General features: G+C 36.3%; 1 protein-coding gene across 1 annotated transcript in view; it reads right to left on the reverse strand.

The window, feature by feature from the left end:
- Positions 1-4,098: 4,098 nt before the first annotated feature.
- Positions 4,099-17,497, reverse strand: part of LOC149200392 (uncharacterized) — a 422,176-nt gene continuing 408,777 nt past the window's right edge. Inside the window, exons 4-5 of the mRNA XM_089402712.1 lie at positions 4,937-5,166; positions 4,099-4,592 (exon numbers count right to left, since the gene is read on the reverse strand). Coding sequence (XP_089258838.1) covers positions 4,344-4,592; positions 4,937-5,166 — 479 coding nt within the window. The 3' untranslated portion in view covers positions 4,099-4,343. The remainder of the gene's footprint in view (positions 4,593-4,936; positions 5,167-17,497) is intronic.

A 17,497-nucleotide genomic window follows, 5' to 3' on the forward strand; every position in this document is an offset into this window, starting at 1 on the left:
AACCTGCAACAAGGGTTTTTGAAAGTCAAAGTTTGAATTTGACCAAATTCGTGAGGGAATAAATTTCACTGAGATTTTCATTGTTTTGACTAAGGTTGACCAATTTTTGAAGGTCAAATTTGAAGCTACTTTGATCGAATCTTATGGAGGAACTTTGACCATTGACTGTTGACTAATCAAGGTTGTTGCTACTTCTGTTGACTTTGACCAAATTTGCATATTTGAGTTGTTGACCAAATTTGACTTTGAGTCTCATCTTTTGGATATTGGTTGGTTGTTGGATAAGTCAAAGATTTGGCTTTGACTCTTTATCATTGAATTGGAACATTGTATCTATCTACTGAACATTTGATGACAATGTAATAGAGGAAGAATTTGAAAGGGTTTTCCACCTTGTGGGGTTTTTCTCTAGTCTTTGACCAAATATTGTGTCTTTTGTTATTGCTCTTGGTTGTCATCTATTGTGCATTGAATTTACTGTTTATCTACAATTGATTATTGTCAATGGAAGATTGAATTGTTAGATAAATTGATTGCTAATTGAAGAATTGGAGAAAGTGATTATGTTAAGCATAGAACACTAGAAAATTAACAAATACATCCACAAAATGGTTGTTTGATTCTTAATCTAACCCCATTGTTTTTTTCTTTTTTTCCCTATGTGGTTCACAGATATCGGAGATCGACAACCGTGACATCCAATGAATATTTGTGCCAAACAGATCCACCCGAAGGGATCACTTCCAACTAGCTCAACCACAGAGCTTGACCCCAAAAGTGTCGAGAGAATTGGACTTGTGATCTCTCAATAGCAAATGTGCTTTAACGATGGGGACTCAACCAATTGAGATAACCCTTGGGGCTAATCTAACCCCATTGTTATAAATGTTAAGTTTATAATTAAATATTCCAATTGGTTATATATATATATATATATATATATATATATGGCCGTATCAAGTATAAATATAACTCTAAGGGATGCTTTATGAATTGTCATATGCATTTATTATTGCATTTATATTCTTTAATATTTAGTGATTTATTGTGTTTCACCCTCAAATGTTTCAATGCAAAGACAATTTATGTCAGGAAGAATCTTACAAATAATGTATTTTCTTAGTTCAAGATTTCTTTTAAAAATATATGGAAAGCCCAACCTTTATAAACCCCAAAAGTTTTTCGAATCAATTGAACATATTGGCAGTAGCTCTAAAAAAATTTTTCCAAAGGAAAAATCGTAATTTTATTAATGAAAACAAAAGTACATTTTGCAGATGCTGAAGCACATTACATCATACAATCGAAAGACTGTTGATCAGAGGTTCATGTATAACAAACTAATGTACAAATATGAAGACTAATGTACATGAAGGGGAGAGTCATGTTTTTCTCCCCTTCTTTTCAACCTTGAGTCGACATCGAAGATACAAGTGCAAGTGAGTTGAATGCATTAGGTTGGGGATTGTCCTTATCCGAATCTGAATGTCTAGTGTATGCAGTCGTTTTGCTCCACTAGAGTCCTTTGCTTCAGGCATCTTTTTCAGCTGTGATTCCATAGGATCTTGTGGATTTTTCTTGTGTGCTTCTGGTTCTTTGTCTGCTTGGTTATTCTGATTGGGTATGGGGTCTTCCACAGCGACTTCCTCATCCTCATCAGAGTCATGGGGGGGAAATTTCCAACCCTTGGGTTGTTTCCATGTTTTCTTTTTTCATGTCTCTTTTTTGGCTTCCGGGCATGTGTTTTGTAGATGTCATGTTTGCCTACAAATTCTGCATCTAAACATTGTGTTTTCATAGTTCAGTATCTGTGTCCAGCTCCGTTGTTGGTGTTTTAGTAGCATGTGATCCGGTAGTCCTTTGCTGAGATCTACTTCCACACAAATACGAGCGAAAGTGTATACTCTTTCCTCCAGTGTTTGCTTGTCCATTTTGATATATCTCCCAATGCAGTTGCCAATACCAGCTAAGACCTGTTGGTCCGAAAAATGTAATGGTAGATTATGCAGCTAAACCCAAACTAGCATACTTGAAACAACCATAGTATTAGCATCAAAATCCGGAAACCAAGGTGTGATGAAGAGGCTCGTGGATCCCCAGAACCATGGTCCTTCCTATAGTATAATGTCCCCTGCCTCAGCTGAATGGAAGTTGACAATGAAAAACCCTTTTGAGCATAGGTGTATTTCACAGTGTACAGTCCAATTTGTGAAAATCCAATGGAAAAGCTCAGTAGGTTTTGGCCAAAAACAGTTGAATCGACAGATTATGGCTTGTGATTCAAAAGTATTACAATGGATATTTGTTTCTAGTATATCTATGTTTAATTCTGTAATGTCATTTAGTTGTTCGAAAATATAGGAACTGGGTTCAGTTCCAACTTGATATGCTTTGCTATAGGTGTGTTTTTTCCTTGTAGGATATTCTTGAAAGAAAGTCCTCCATTTTTGTGCTTCTGTTGTGTTTCGTTGATTTTTGTTGTACTACTTCCAATTCCTCCTCCTGAATGTTTTGTTTTACTAGAGGCAATAACTCCACCTCGCAGCGTCAGATTGAGTATTATGGTGGACACTGACATAATGTTGTAGTCCTTTAGGAGTCGAGAGTCCTATAGTGCTCTGCCCCCAAATATCAAAAGTTGATATCCGGTAGGATATCCAATATGTTTGGAGATGAGACACTTCAGATGCAATACATTATCAGTTGGGAGTACCCAAAGCAGAGAAGACGACGTTGGAGGGGTTTTAATAATAACTTGAAATCGATGAATATTTACCAAATGTGGGGAAACAATGTTCGCCTCAGATTTGCATTGTTGTGTTGCTCCAAGTATTCTATTTTGCAGAACTTTGTGTGGATGCAAGACAGGAGAAAACCCCATGATCGCTAGATTTGTCGGTGCTCTGTATTAGTCAATGGAGATCGTGTGTATGTGTCATGATCCAGAGGCAGTAGTAGTTTGACTATTACCTCAGTATCCAGCAGGCCCAGTGCCGTAGAAAGTAAACTCCCATTTGTAGCAGTAGGTAGGCTTGCTTGCATAGAAACCCTTTCCACCATTCCACAGTCGGCAGGCCGATGATACAGAGGGTCTGGGCAGATAGGAGGGTATCTGATCGCATCCATTCCAACCATTGTAGATCCACTGTGGCCGAGCAGTAGCAAACAGTAAAGGAGTGATAGATCCGCAGATGCCCACTTTGTCGCTGCCATCCCACATTGCTCAGGACCATTCTTCCGGAACCACAACTCATTTGCCTTGTTGGCTCTTATCAGAGTGTCCACCTCGGATTCCTATACAACTGCCTCAGGTTGTATCCGGTATTCTGCTGTCCAGAGTATTTGCTGTTGACCCATCGTGGACAGTAGTGCGTATGCCCATCCGGTGGGAAAATACTTCCGGGGTTTAGTCTCGGCATACCTGTGACCCTCACTCCTTTTGGCCTTGTGCTTGTTCCTTTCCTCCACTCCCGCACTGGAGCCTGCGTGTGAAACCCTAGCACTCTTGCTCGCCATCACACCCTTGGCCTCTTGATGTGTGAAGTTGATGCAGCGTTGTTCGTGCGGTAGCTCTAAAATTTATTTTAGTGATGCCTGCTATTTTCTTTTTCTTTTTTTCTGAAAGAGAAAAGATGTTTATGGCATGATATAGTGCAAAATTCTTACTGCAATATTTAATTTGTTCAAGTGTGCGTGAAACTGTTTTGATAGAACTCAAGAGACTAAATTTAATCTTTAAGAACAAAAGGATGTGAAACTATATAACTAGTAAATGTACGATAATTTGATAGCAGGAACTTCTTAGAAATAAATTTATTAATGGTGCAACTTATGTCTCTAAATTCTTGAGAGGCTGTGAGAATTGTTTCCTCGTGTATGTTGCCAAAAGAGGGAAATATTCATAGACATCCAGAAAATGATTTTGCCATTTGCTGATGAATGATTTTAATTAATGAACTCTGGCAGTGATAGTTTGCATACAAATTGCATGTAAACTTATAAGGAAATTGAAACATTGATAAACAATTTAAACGCAGCATTTCCTCATCTTCCTTTTCCATCTGAATTCATTCAACACTTGCCATTGTGCCTAAGATATTTGCACGAGAAACATAATGTAATCCGTTGGTTTGAAACGTCAAATCATTTACAACATAATTTATGCAAAGAAAATGATGTGTACCCTTTATGATGTTCAGGCTTATGAAAAATAGCATCAATTTGTTGATGTGCTTCAATTACAGAGTGAAGGATTCACCACTTTGCTTGAATGTTATTTTGCAAACAAATAAATGACACTTTAGAGTAATTGCCGACTGTTTTTACCAGATCTGAAAATCAAATTATTCTGGATAAACCATTTTCTTTGTCACCCCACCATCTACTACAAACTCTTGCCCCGTGATGAAACCAGAACGTTTCTCATCAGCCAAGAAAAGACACATTTCAGCAATGTCTTGGGGTGTGCCTACTCTACCAACTGGATGCCACTTATGATCTTCATCCCTCAACGCTGCTTCACCTGCAGGGTCAGTGTTTATCCAACCGGGCAACACAGCATTCACACGCACCCTTCCTGCCAATGTTATTGCCTGCAACACATTTTGAAGCAATGTGACTTGATCCCTGACAATAACTAAAAATGTTTTGCTACCTCTTCCTTAAAAACAAGAATAATTTCCGTTTTTTGTATGGAATTGCAGATGATTCCTCCGCTAATGTACTGACTGAATTGATCTCTCTACCATGGTGCAGCAAAAGTTAAATATTATTCGAAGAGTTGTGTCAGAGTACTTTCTGCTTCCTCTTTATTAAACCAAAATATAATTACTATAGAGAGAAACCCACTATTTTCAATTGAGTTTGATGTTCAGCACATTTAATGACAGATTTGGAAATTGAACTAAGCTTTTAAAGGACAACCAAGAACCCTAACCTGTGAATGTGTAAGTCCACACAAGCCTGCTTTGGAAGCACTATAAGCTGCAGTGTTCGGTTCACTTTGCAATGCACGTGTGCTTGAGATGTTAATTATACTAGAGAGCCCTGGTGGCATGCATGGTAATACAGCTTCTGACAGGTAATAAGCTCCATTCAAATTGGCAGCAATGGTTTCCGCAAATGCCTTAATTGGATCTTCGTCATCCATAATGGTCTTTGTTCTTCCTGGCAAATAACAACATTTGAAAATTAGGAGAATATAATTAGTAAAAGCAACTAGCAAACATATAGTTTTTATTGTCACTTACTCTAAAATTTACAATTTTACAATGAACATAGATCATGAATTCTAAGCAAATACGTAGATTTGCCTGCCTTTCCATTTTATATGCTTGTTGATGTTGGAAAAGTAACTAGGTTTGGTTTTCATAATTATTTTTGTACTTGTATCAATTTGTATTTTATGTAAAAGAAGAAAAATAATTTTATTTAAGCATCGGTTTCATGCTCAAGTCTAGGTCAAGCATGTTTTTCATGCTTCTAGGTTTTGTTGAAGTCAAAGAAATGAATTTCAGTCAAAGTCCATTTGGACTCTTTGTAAGATTTTTTGTTTTTTTTGTTTAAAAGGCTCAAAAAGTCCTCCATAAGACCAAGTCGGCCCACTAGATGGTCAGGTCGGCTTGCTGAATAGACGTGACCCTTCATAGTGATGAACAACTATATATTGGCCCCTGTTCTCATTCATTTCAGCAAGAAAAAATCATGGATCTTCTTTGATAGTCTCTGTGGCAGAACAAACGACTTGTTTGTGGTATAAGATGTGAGTTTCCCAAGGCTGAAGACCCAAAGAGAATACAAAGTTTTCTGAGATTAGAAGTCTTGAAAAGATGTGAATCCTTAAAGAGATATGTGAGCTACTAGAACTGTTTTCTGTGATGACATGCAACCTGATGAAGGGCTGTAATACGAGCTGATAAAGAACCTTAATAGTTGTGATTGGCAGGTTGAAGGACTATGGAGTGAACAAAGTTCATTCTTCAGTTTAAATACTCCAGAAGACTTGGAATATAAAAATATCCATGAGGATACAAATATTATATATTAAAATGTATGAAGAATGATGATACAATGAGAGTGAGAGGTCTGCTTATATACTATGCAGGTGCCTCTTCATGGAGAGTCACGTCTCATTTAGACATGGCTCTTCAGCATAATTACTAATTAACTAATCATTATTAATTACTTTCATTTACAATATTTCCTATATATTTATTCATAACATTGTCTTCCTCCTCAAAAAGCTTTGTCCTCAAAGCTTGTCGATGAAAAAGGCTTGATCTCCTTTTCGGTTTCAAATGTCTTCTCGTCTCGGAACAATCATCTTCGTCGATACAAGTTGATATGATCTTCTAAGTGACAAACAAAACTATCACATTGTGAAGGGATCAAACCATCCTAGATTAATCTTCTGTAGAATATTCTGATCACTGGAATTTTGTAACGAATTGACATCATATGGCTGGATTGAGGTTACATCAATATTCTTTGGAACATCGGTGAGTTGTTTCTGTTTTGGATAGTCTTGATACGTAGCTTGTTTGAGTTGTCTACTCTCATGATTCGGATGTCGATACATAACTTTTTTTGTTTGAATTTCCCTTATTAAGTGTGGAATTTTTCTGATTACTGCCTGTGACGATGTTGTCGAGTTGGTTACAGAACCTTCACTTGGGATGTTTATCATCTGAACTGCAACATCTAAGTGTGTCGTTTCTTCAACTGACTTGTCTTCTTGAGTTGTCATTTTCACTGGATCGATGTTCGTTTTTTCTTCAACTTGAATTTCTACATTTTGAAAATTTCGACGCTTCCTTTTCAACAAGTTGTTGCCCCTTGTTTTCCAGCAACTTCTTATCCTTCTTAAGCTTCTTAATTTGCGTTAGTAATTTTTCACTATGGTCTCTAAGTCGAGAGACTTCCTCATTCTTGTCAGCGGTGATTTTGTCAACACCTTTTGCATATTTTGTATCGTCTTCTTACTTTCTTGAAAAATTATTTTTGAGATTTCTGATATGTTTTTTGGCGTCACTGAATTTGGTTTCAAAGTAACATCTTGTAGCATTTTTTTTTTGTGGGAAAATGTCAAAAACATTTTTTTTTATTTAGAATAAAGGACCATAGAGTTTCCATCCAAGGTGAGCCCAAAACAATGTCATCTAGATCATTCCATAGAGATTGAACAGAGAATTGTGATATAAAAGTATAATCGTCAATGTTTAATTCTAATTCGATTATGTCATATTGGTTAGCAAGTTTAGAGTTTATATAATTTTTCCCTTCAGTGCAAGAGATAGAAATAATAACATCTTTCCCTGCAAGAGTCCCTTTAATTCCGAATAGCACTGGAGCAAAGCAATGTGAGGTTCTTAGAAATCTTCCTTCCTTTATTTTCGAACTAGATTCCATTTTGCGTTTTTCGAGGTGGGATTAGGGTTTTCAAAGTAACTTTTTTTTTTGGTTAATAAACTCGTAAAACTTTATTAATCTTTTCACCTTTTGTAATAAATTTTTAACACTTTCTCTTAATGATATAAAGATATTCTCTCTTCTTTTTTTAAATACCTTCCACTTTTTAGTTATGAACCTTTTTGACTTAAACTTATTTTATTTGACTTTATAAATATTTAGTTTCCCTTTTTCATGCTGCTGGCTTTGAATACCCTTTCGCACTATATATATATATATATATATATATATATGAGGCTTGATTTTATTTTTAATTTATCTAAACTAACGGATATCACCACTCAGAAAAGTCACAACCTATTTTTCTTTTTCCTTGGTATTAACAATAACAACGAATAAAAAGCATGCGGTGGACTACCAATTCAATGAGGCCAATACAATTTTGTATGGCAATGAATCTCTGGATTTGTAACCCGTGGGAACATTAGTGACCGTGGATCTCTAGACTTGTGGTTGATATCAGAACAATTGACTTGTGTAAGGGATGGGCGACAACTGTGGCTGTTGCAGACAACGTGGTGGCTGCTACAAACTCCACAGTGGTCGGCGGTGGGAAGAATCGACTTGGGTGTGAATGGATGGTGGCTGTGTCCACTCAAGCGATGGCGAAACGGGTTATGTCTGGCAGGGGAAGTGCAAAAGATAATGTTGGGGGAGCAGATAATTAACTGTAGTTAGCAAAAGGCACAGGCAGAACTATGGCGAAGACTGGTGGATGGAACGATAAACAACACAGTGGTAAGGCCGGTTGTTGTGTGTTGGTCAACGACGGCGGTCAGCGGTCGCGGAACGTGGTCTGTTGACCGGCATATAGCCTTCAGTTTTTGAAGCTGAGGCCACAGAATTTGGGAAGCGACAATAGTGAGTGCCTGTTTGTGGGCGTCGATAATGTGGCTACCTATGGAAAGAATGAAAGGGTTGCGTCTTTGAATGGGTAGCTGGTGGAAAGTGGCAAGGAATTTGTGGCAACAGAGGTGGATCAATAGTTGATGAGGGTATTTGGCCAACAATGTGGATGAGTGTTAAGTCGAGAGAGAGACTATGGCAGCGACAATCGTTGGCGTCGAATGTTGGTAGTAGTAGAAATGTAGGCGGGTTGCAGTGATACGTCAGGGGACCGGTCAAACAGGGCGATCGGAGGCTATCGGACGTCAGGGAACCGATTAGGTTGCTATTTTGATTTTTTTTTAATATGGTTTTGATTTTGAATATATATATATATATATATATATATATATATATATATATATATATACTCTAGGTTTCTTTTAATGAATTTTTTGATAAACTTTTTTTGTTTTTTGAATTTAATATTTTTCTTTTATGGCCAAGGGCCTATTGGCAACGATGGAGAAACTCCAATTTGTGTAGCGAATGCTCAGTCACGATGACAACAAGGTTGACGAATTTGATAGTCAAAGACCTGGATCGGAGAACGAGTCCCAACTCAGCCTCAAAATATCAACAAAAAATATAATAATGTATCTCATACCATGAGTCATAATGCCATATACAATGAAATAAACCAAATAACTAAAGTCTAATACTATTGATTTCCTCTGCCCCTCTTGCGAGAAAATGCAATAGATTTCCCTTTCCCTCTAGATGTAGATGCCAGTGGAGTTGGTAGTGAACTCTGTTGTGCTCTAGAAGCTGAAGAACTAGGAGCTACAAGAGGTAGACCACATCCTCTACTAGTGACAGGGGTAACCTGGGTAGGTTGTGTCACCTCCTCCTCCTTATCAAAAAATCGGAAACAAGAACAAAATAAAAAAATCTTGAATTTTTTGTTCAAGATTTTTTCCCAAAAAATCGTGATTTTCTGATAGTATCGCGATTTTCCCAACACTAGTTTAAATACTATAGAAAAATTTGGAATATAAAGATATCCATGAAAATACAAGTATTATATGAAGAATGATTATACAATGAGAGTGAGAGGTCTGCTTATATACTATGCAGGTGACTCTTCATGGAGAGTCATATCTCATTTAGACATGACTCTTCAACCTAATTACTAATTAACTAATTGTTGACCACTACGTGTCAACTATCCATAGCAACACACCCCCTTTTTTTGCAAAAGGAATAGTGTTTAATCGACATGTCCATGCCATTCGACAGTCATCGTCGACCTAATCATGTTATGTTGTAAACCCAGTCTGCATCTGTAAATTGTAAATAATCTTAGCAGATCTGAGTCATGTATGTAAATTGCCTAGGTAGACCTAAATTTCTAGTGATAATCTACGTTCCGGAATGTTTTTTGTCTCACCGATCCATGATCGGCAAAGTTTTCCTTCAGCCTAACCCCAAAGTCGAAATGAATTTTGTCATTAGAATCTTAGGGGAATCCTAGTGTATTGATCTGCTAGATTATAGTTGTGTCGCAGAACTGGGTGGTCTATGAGGGTCTATGTCAAATGGGTTTTCCCCTTTGAGATGTAAAATTGTAAAAGTCATGATGTAAAGTGTCTTGAGGGTTAGAAAATGTTTTAATCCCCTCATAAGTCCTAAGTCCTAGGTCCTAGGTAATTTTTCCAAAGGCTAAGTTCGAAGATCCAAAAAATAAAAATTAAAGAAATTAAAAAATAAATAATAATAATAATAAAATAATAATAAAATTTAAAAAAAATTAAAAATAAATTGAAAATAAATAAATAAAATAATAATAAATAATAAAATAATAATAAGTCAAATTTTTGAATAAATAAATGTAGAATTTTAATTTTTGAATATATTAAAATGAATTTAAAAATTCGACGAATGAGATTAAAAGAAATCTTGATCCTCATCGACGGTCAAGATCATTTTGACATGGATCACTCGAACTAGCCTTTGGAAATTTTTCCTTTAAATAGGGTGTTAGGGGTCATTTGAGATCAGATTGGATTTTAGAGTCTGGTGCTAAAGAAAGCTCTCTTGTAGTCATTTTTTGTGCAATAAAGAAAGACTTTGGAGTTAAAAATCTTGCTGGTGTTACTCTTCTGGAAATGTTGTAAGATCTTTTATTTTTATGCATAATTTTATTTTCAATCATCAATAATAGCTTGATGAAGATTGATTCAGGCGCAGGTATCTTGTCTGATGTCTGGGGTTTGAATGATAGTTTAGATTCTGAAATATAATGGCAGGTATCTCCATTTGATCTGGATTTCACTATTGTTTTCTCCCTCTATGTTAATGGTTGATTTTAAGCTGTGCAGGAAATATTAGTTTTGAGTTTACTGGGCGTTAGGGGAAGTTCTCGGCTGAACCAGCCAACTCCCGGATTGTGTTTTTTGAAAGAGCTCAGCCAGTTCTTGATCCCGGGCTTATCATTCGAAATTTTTTATGAATGCATGAAGGGTTTTTTGAAGTATCTCACATTAAAATTAAGTCCTGATAATACTATTGTGATTATTGACAAATCTGGCTACTTAAGAGTCAAAAATCTGTAAATACTGTGATTATTTAGTTGATTTAGGGTTTTCAGTTTTGTTTCCTGCACATATTATTTTTGGGTGTTCTGTTTTTTGCCATTGCAGGTTGTAGGTACAGGCTTTGAGAATTTTTCAGGGTTTCCATCAAGCAATCTGGAGCAAGAAAGATTTAAAATTTTGATCAAGTTTCTGGATTACAGAACCTGCAAACAAGCTGCTGACATCCATCTCCTCCACGCAGTCACTGCCATTCACTTTTGCTGCCATTGTGAATCCATCTCTCCATCGCTGCTTCTTCTCAACCCGCAATTCCTTCTGGCATTCTCAACCACCACACATTCCATTGCCTGTGCAGTCCCTTGCTTTCTCAACATATTTCTCACGCTGGTTTTAAAACACCTCCTCGCTTCTCCATTTCATTCCTCCTACCTCACGCTGTCTCCGTCAAAGTTTTCCGTTCTCTCCTTGCTGCATACCCATACTGCACGCATCTCTCACGCAGTCATATTCTGCTCCTCACGCAAACGCAGCGATCTCCCATCACAGCTTTCCCCTGCCACGTGCGTCCATTGCTGCCATCTAGCCGCGTGTTTTGCTACCCTTCACGCGTTTTTCCCTTCATCCATCTGCTTTCTGTTTTGAGCCTTTCCTTCTCCTTCTCCCCGCGTTTCTTCTCCAGTGTGCAGGCCAGCAAAATCCTTCATGCCATTCCACCAACCTGCAACGAAAATCGTTTTTTTTTTCTTTTTGCTGTCGCAGCTTCATTCCAGTGTGGCCCTAGCTCCATCCACCTCCACGCAGTAAATTAACTAGCATTCCTGCGTTCATTACATCGATGTTGCTCAACCTGCAACCTTCTCCGCGTCCTCAATGTTGCCTTCACTCTCGTCTCCTTCCTTGCCATCCAACCTTCCCTTGCCGCCGTCGAAATCCTTTCTGTGTACCTGCTAACAAATGAAACGCATTTCGATTTTTGTGTTGCGTATATACGGGCTAGGGTTATGCGTAGTTTTCATTTCTTTTAGTTAAGACTTAGTGTTAGCATAGTAGTTTAGATTTTATTTAAAATTTGCTTTAGATTAATTTAATTTCAGGTTAGCCTTTTTTTTGTGTTAAAAATTTGAGATAAAAAAAAAATCGATTACAGGTAGTGTTTTAGATTTTAGTTTTATTTTAAATTTTGATCTTTATATATATATAACAAAAAGAAAATTCAATTTTCATAAATTAGATTAGACTTTGATTTTAGTTTTAGATTTAGTTTTAAATTTTTGTTTTAGTTTGATACGTTTCACTTTTAGTCATGTTTCAAAAAATAAAAACTTTAAATTTTTGTTTCATATAAAGGTTTGAGTTTTACATTTTAATTTAAGTTTGACTTTATTTTTTCCTATAGTTTAGAATTAAAAAAAAAAAAAAAAGGAAAGAAAGAAAGAAGGAAATCATAATAAGTTTTTAATGGGTTGATATTTTGATTTTAGGATTTAATTTTAGAAATTTTAAAGTTTCATTTAGTTTATTTAGAATTTAGTTTTGTTTTATTTTTTTTAATAAATAAAAAATCATAAAATATAAAAATTAAAAAAGCCATAAAAAGTTTTATTTTTTAGAATTTAGATTTTCCCCTCTTTATGTATATATAATAAAGTGTTAGTTTTAAATTTAGATTTAGATTTTATTTAGATTTCAATCTTGTTTTATTTTAAACTTAATATATATATATATATATATATATATATATATATATTTTGAAAAGCTTAAATAAAAAATTCGAAAATTCATTTTTTGGAGTTTCTTGTGGTATTTATGTTCCATTTCTCTATAGCTAAATGCATTTAAATGTTTATTTACAAGTTGGCTATATGAAAGTGGTAGCTGATCAGCATTTAAATTTTGTGGTTGCTTAAAGCGTTTAATCTTTTAAAATTTAATTGTTGGATCATTATTAAAGCGTGGAGTTTATTGAATAGCTTGTATCGCTTGGGATATTCGATGATGAATGATTGTTTTACAAGGTTCATATTTATGCAATATTTAAGAAATAATCATTTAATCATTAACTCCATAAGGCACTGGTACATTAACTCCTAAAATCAATCGAGTACTGGTATTGCCTTGCTGTGTCTCCCGACCCAACGGATCCACGGTTGGTCATCTTTTATCCCATAGGGTTTACCCCCTTTAGCCTCGGGAGACGGCTTAAACGGAGAGATCGGGGATCAAAGTGACAGCCCCTGGTCTGAGCGTTGTCATGACAATCTGTGCAACAACATTTTTGGCGCCGTTGCCGGGGACATTTTATTCTCCGCGTTTCAGCGACATTTATCTTCTCATTTCTCATCATTCTTTCATCTTTCTCATCTCTCATTTGAGTTGGCAGATTCAACATTTTTTGGCATCATTTGGATCTTTTCATCACCTTATCTTTCGTCATATCAGTACCTACTCTTTAGTTCGTTTCTTGTTTGGGTGGTGACTCCATTTCTTTTCATTTATTTTTCCCAAACAAGAAGCCTCTTTCATATCAGCTTGTTTGTTGCTTTTTGGATCCTAGAATTAGATTCATTGTTCAAGTGGCGACTCCACTTATTTCATCTCTTGATTTTCTTGAGCAGAGATCTCTTTCTATCATCCATTTGGTCCCTCGTTATTCATCATGGATTATTCGTTTAAACCATGTCATTTTACTGTTGATCTCCATGATACTCTGGAAATGGCCATTTCTAAATTACCTTTGTTCTCAAGTGGTGATTCAGTCGCTGTTAAAAGACATCTAGGCTTGTTTACTCGTATAATGATCATATATTGTAGACCCCCTCAGTATAATCATGAAGATGTCAAAATGCGTCTTTTTGTCCTTTCTTTAGAGGGTGATGCTTTGAATTGGTTTAATAATTGTCCTACGAATTCTTTCACTTCTTTACAAGACATTGTCAATGCTTTTAAAGATAGATATGGTAATCTAGATAGCTCGCCTTGTGCCCCTAAAATTGTGCAACAGAATGAAAGTAATCTTATGAAAGGTTCAGCTGTTGGTGAAAGATTCCAAGACAATTCTTCATATCAGAATGTGCCATCCACCTGTACCATTGCAGATCAAATCCATGATAGTGGAAAAGCAGGGACAAATGACAACGAAAAGGAAGATCAAAAGCAAATTATACAAGAACTAACGCTAACGGTAAAAAATATGGAGATTAATCAAACTAATTATGCCAATGATGTGAGAACTTTATGCACCCACCTGGAAAAACGTAATAGGGAGATGGAGATCATGCAAAATCAGCATGCTAAGGAAATTGAGGCCATGAAGACACAAAAATTAGTTTTATGCAAAGCAAGTTATTAGGCTTAGAGGAAAATATGATGACCATGAAAGCTAATCACGATAGGCAAATTAATTCTATGCAAGACAAGTTGTTAACTATGGATGAAGAAATGACTATCATGACATTCGATCATAATTATCAGTTCGCTACCATGCAAGCAAATCATAAGGAAGAGATAAACTCTATGCAACATTTCTTGATGACCATAAAGGAAAAAGACGATAAAGTAATAAAAGATATGGAAGCTAATCAGATATGTCTTCAGAAAAAGTTATTGACCATGGAAGAAGACCATGCCAGGGAAATCAATGCTATAAAGGTTGAACACTCTAATCAGATAGATGCCATTAAAATATAGGTTCAAAAATTTCAACAATGGTCAGAGGATGAAGGAAACCAGGGAACGTCACTAGATCAGGAGCCTCCTTATCTGTTGCAACAAGCTCCATCTTATTATGAGGTCCTTTGTTCCATTGAAAAGTGGATAATTGAAGGTGACCTGGATAAAAAGGAAATTAATAATAAGGTTAATGCTCACACAGTTAATCCACCAGTCATAGAAGATCAAGTTATAAATCATGGCACCTGTGAGATTGGTCCATCATCCTTGACAGGGCAGATGCAGGATGAAGAAAGACATGTCACACACATCTTACATACTTCATCTGAGAGCTTTGAAGCAGAAAGTTCCACGTCATCAGTGATACAACCTGCCACAAAGAAAAAACGCAAAAGAAAGAGAACGAGAAGAAGATTTGATGCATCAGACGGCTGCGAGCAGCTTGATTTTTGGATAGGGAAAAGTCCTACCGTATGCAGAATTGGACATGGCACATCCGACAAGCAGTGGACAGATTTTCCTGAAAGCAGGGGAATGCTTAGTATACACTATATTGAACACATCTGATGCCATGGAGCATCCTCTGTATTTCTAACCCTACTCCTTGTTTTTTCAGCATTTTCATTTTTGTTTTAGGATTAGATTTACTTTTCTAGATAGTTAATAAATGAAGAGCTTATATCTTTCCTGTGCTTAATGTTATATGATGATTTTTGGATGGACGCTACTTATGTTTTGTTGTGTGTTGCATGGACGCAGATTCTGCATTCTCACATTCCTACAATGCAGCAGCGTGTTCCCAAGTAGAGACAGATGTTGACCACTACGTGTCAACTACCCATAGCAGTATACCCCCTTTTTTCGCAAAAGGGATAGCGCTTAATTGACATGTTTGTGCCATTCGACAGTCATCGTCGACCTGATCATGTTATGTTGTAAACCCAGTCTGCATGTGTAAATTGTAAATAATATTAGCAGATCTGAGTCATGTATGTAAATTGCCTAAGTGGACCTAATTTTTTAGTGATAATCTACATTCCGAAAGGTTTTTTGTCTCACCGATCCATGATCGGCAGAGTTTTCCTTCAACCTAACCCCAAAGTCGGAATGAATTTTGTCATTAGAATCTTAGGGGAATCCTAGTGTGTTGATCTGCTAGATTATAGTTGTGTCGCAGAACTGAGTGGTCTGTGAGGGTTTATGTCAAATGGGTTTTCCCCCTTGAGATGTAAAATTGTAAAAGTCATGATGTAAAGTGTCTTGAGGGTTCGAAAATGTTTTAATCCCCTCATAAGTCCTAATTCCTAGATCCTAGGTAATTTTTGCAAAGGCTAAGTTTGAGGATCCAAAAAATAGAAATTAAAGAAATAAAAAAAATTAAAAAATAAATAAAAATAATAATAAAATAAATAAAAATAATTAAAAATAAATAAAAATAATAATAAAATTAAAAAAAAATAATTAAAAAAAATAAATAATAAGTCAATTTTTTGAGTAAATAAATGCAGAATTTTAATTTTTTAATATATTAAAATGAATTTAAAAATTCGACGGATGAGATTAAAAGAAATCTTGATCCTCACTGACGGTCGAAATCATTTTGACATGGATCACTCAAACTATCCGTTGGGAATTTTTTCTTTAAATAGGGTGTTAGGGGTCATTTGAGATCAAATTGGAGTTTAGAGTCTAGTGCTAAAAAAAGCTTTCTAGTAGTCATTTTTTGTGCAATAAAGAAAGACTTTGGAGTTAAAAATCTTGCTGGTGTTACTCTTCTGAAAATGCTATAAGATCTTTTATTTTTCTGCTTAATTTTATTTTCAGTAATCAATAATAGCTTGATGAAGATTGATTCAAGCACAGGTATCTTGTTTGATCTCTGGGGTTTGAATGATAGCTTAGATTCTGAAATATAATGGTAGATACTCCATTTGATCTGGGTTTCACTATTGTTTTCTCCCTCTATGTTAATGGTTGATTTTACTCTGTGCAGGAAATCTTAGTTTTGAGTTTACCGGGCGTTAGGGGAAGTTCTCGGCTGAAGCAGCCAACTCCCGGATTGTGTTTTCTGAAAGAGCCCACTCAGTTCTTGATCCCAGGCTTATCATTCGAAAATTTTTATGAACGCGTGAAGGGTTTTCTTAAGTATCTCACATTAAAATTAAATCCTGATAATATTACTGTGATTATTGACAAATATGGTTGCTTAAGAGTTGAAAATCTATAAATATTGTGATTATTTAACTGATTTAGGGTTTTCAGTTTTGTTTCCTACACATTATTTTTGGGTGTTTTGTTTTTTGCCATTGCAGGTTGCATGTACAGGGTTTGAGAATTTTTCAGGGTTTCCATCAAGCAATCTGGAGCAGGAAAGATTTAAAATTTTGATCAAGTTTCTGGATTACAGAACCTGCAAACAAGCTGCTGCTGTCCATCTCCTCCACGCAGTCACTGCCATTCACTTCTGCTGCCATTGTGAATCCATCCCTCTCCATCGCTGCGTCTTCTCAACCCGCAATTCCTTCTGGCATTTTCAGCCACCACACATTCCATCGCCTGTGTCGTCCTTTGCTTTCTCAGCATATTTCTCACGCTGGTTTTAAAACCCCTCATCGCTTCTCCATTTCATTCCTCCTGGCTCATGCTATCTCCGTCAAAGTTTTCCGCTCTCTCCTTGCTGCATACCCATACTGCACGCATCTCTCACGCAGTGATATTCTGCTCCTCACGCAAACGCAACAATCTCCCATCGCAGCTTTCCCCTGCCACGTGCGTCCATTGCTGCCATCCAGCCACGTGTTTTGCTACCCTTCACGCATTTTTCCCTTCATCCATCTGCTTTCTGTTCTGAGCCTTTCCTTCTCCTTCTCCACGCATTTCTTCTCCAGCGTCCAGCCCTACAAAATCCTTCATGCCATTCCACCAACCTGCAGCGAAAA

Source organism: Pinus tabuliformis, chromosome 2_1 (assembly GCF_031772625.1).
Source record: "Pinus tabuliformis cultivar Carrire ecotype Pingquan chromosome 2_1, CPIR1, whole genome shotgun sequence".
NCBI lineage: Eukaryota > Viridiplantae > Streptophyta > Pinopsida > Pinales > Pinaceae > Pinus > Pinus tabuliformis.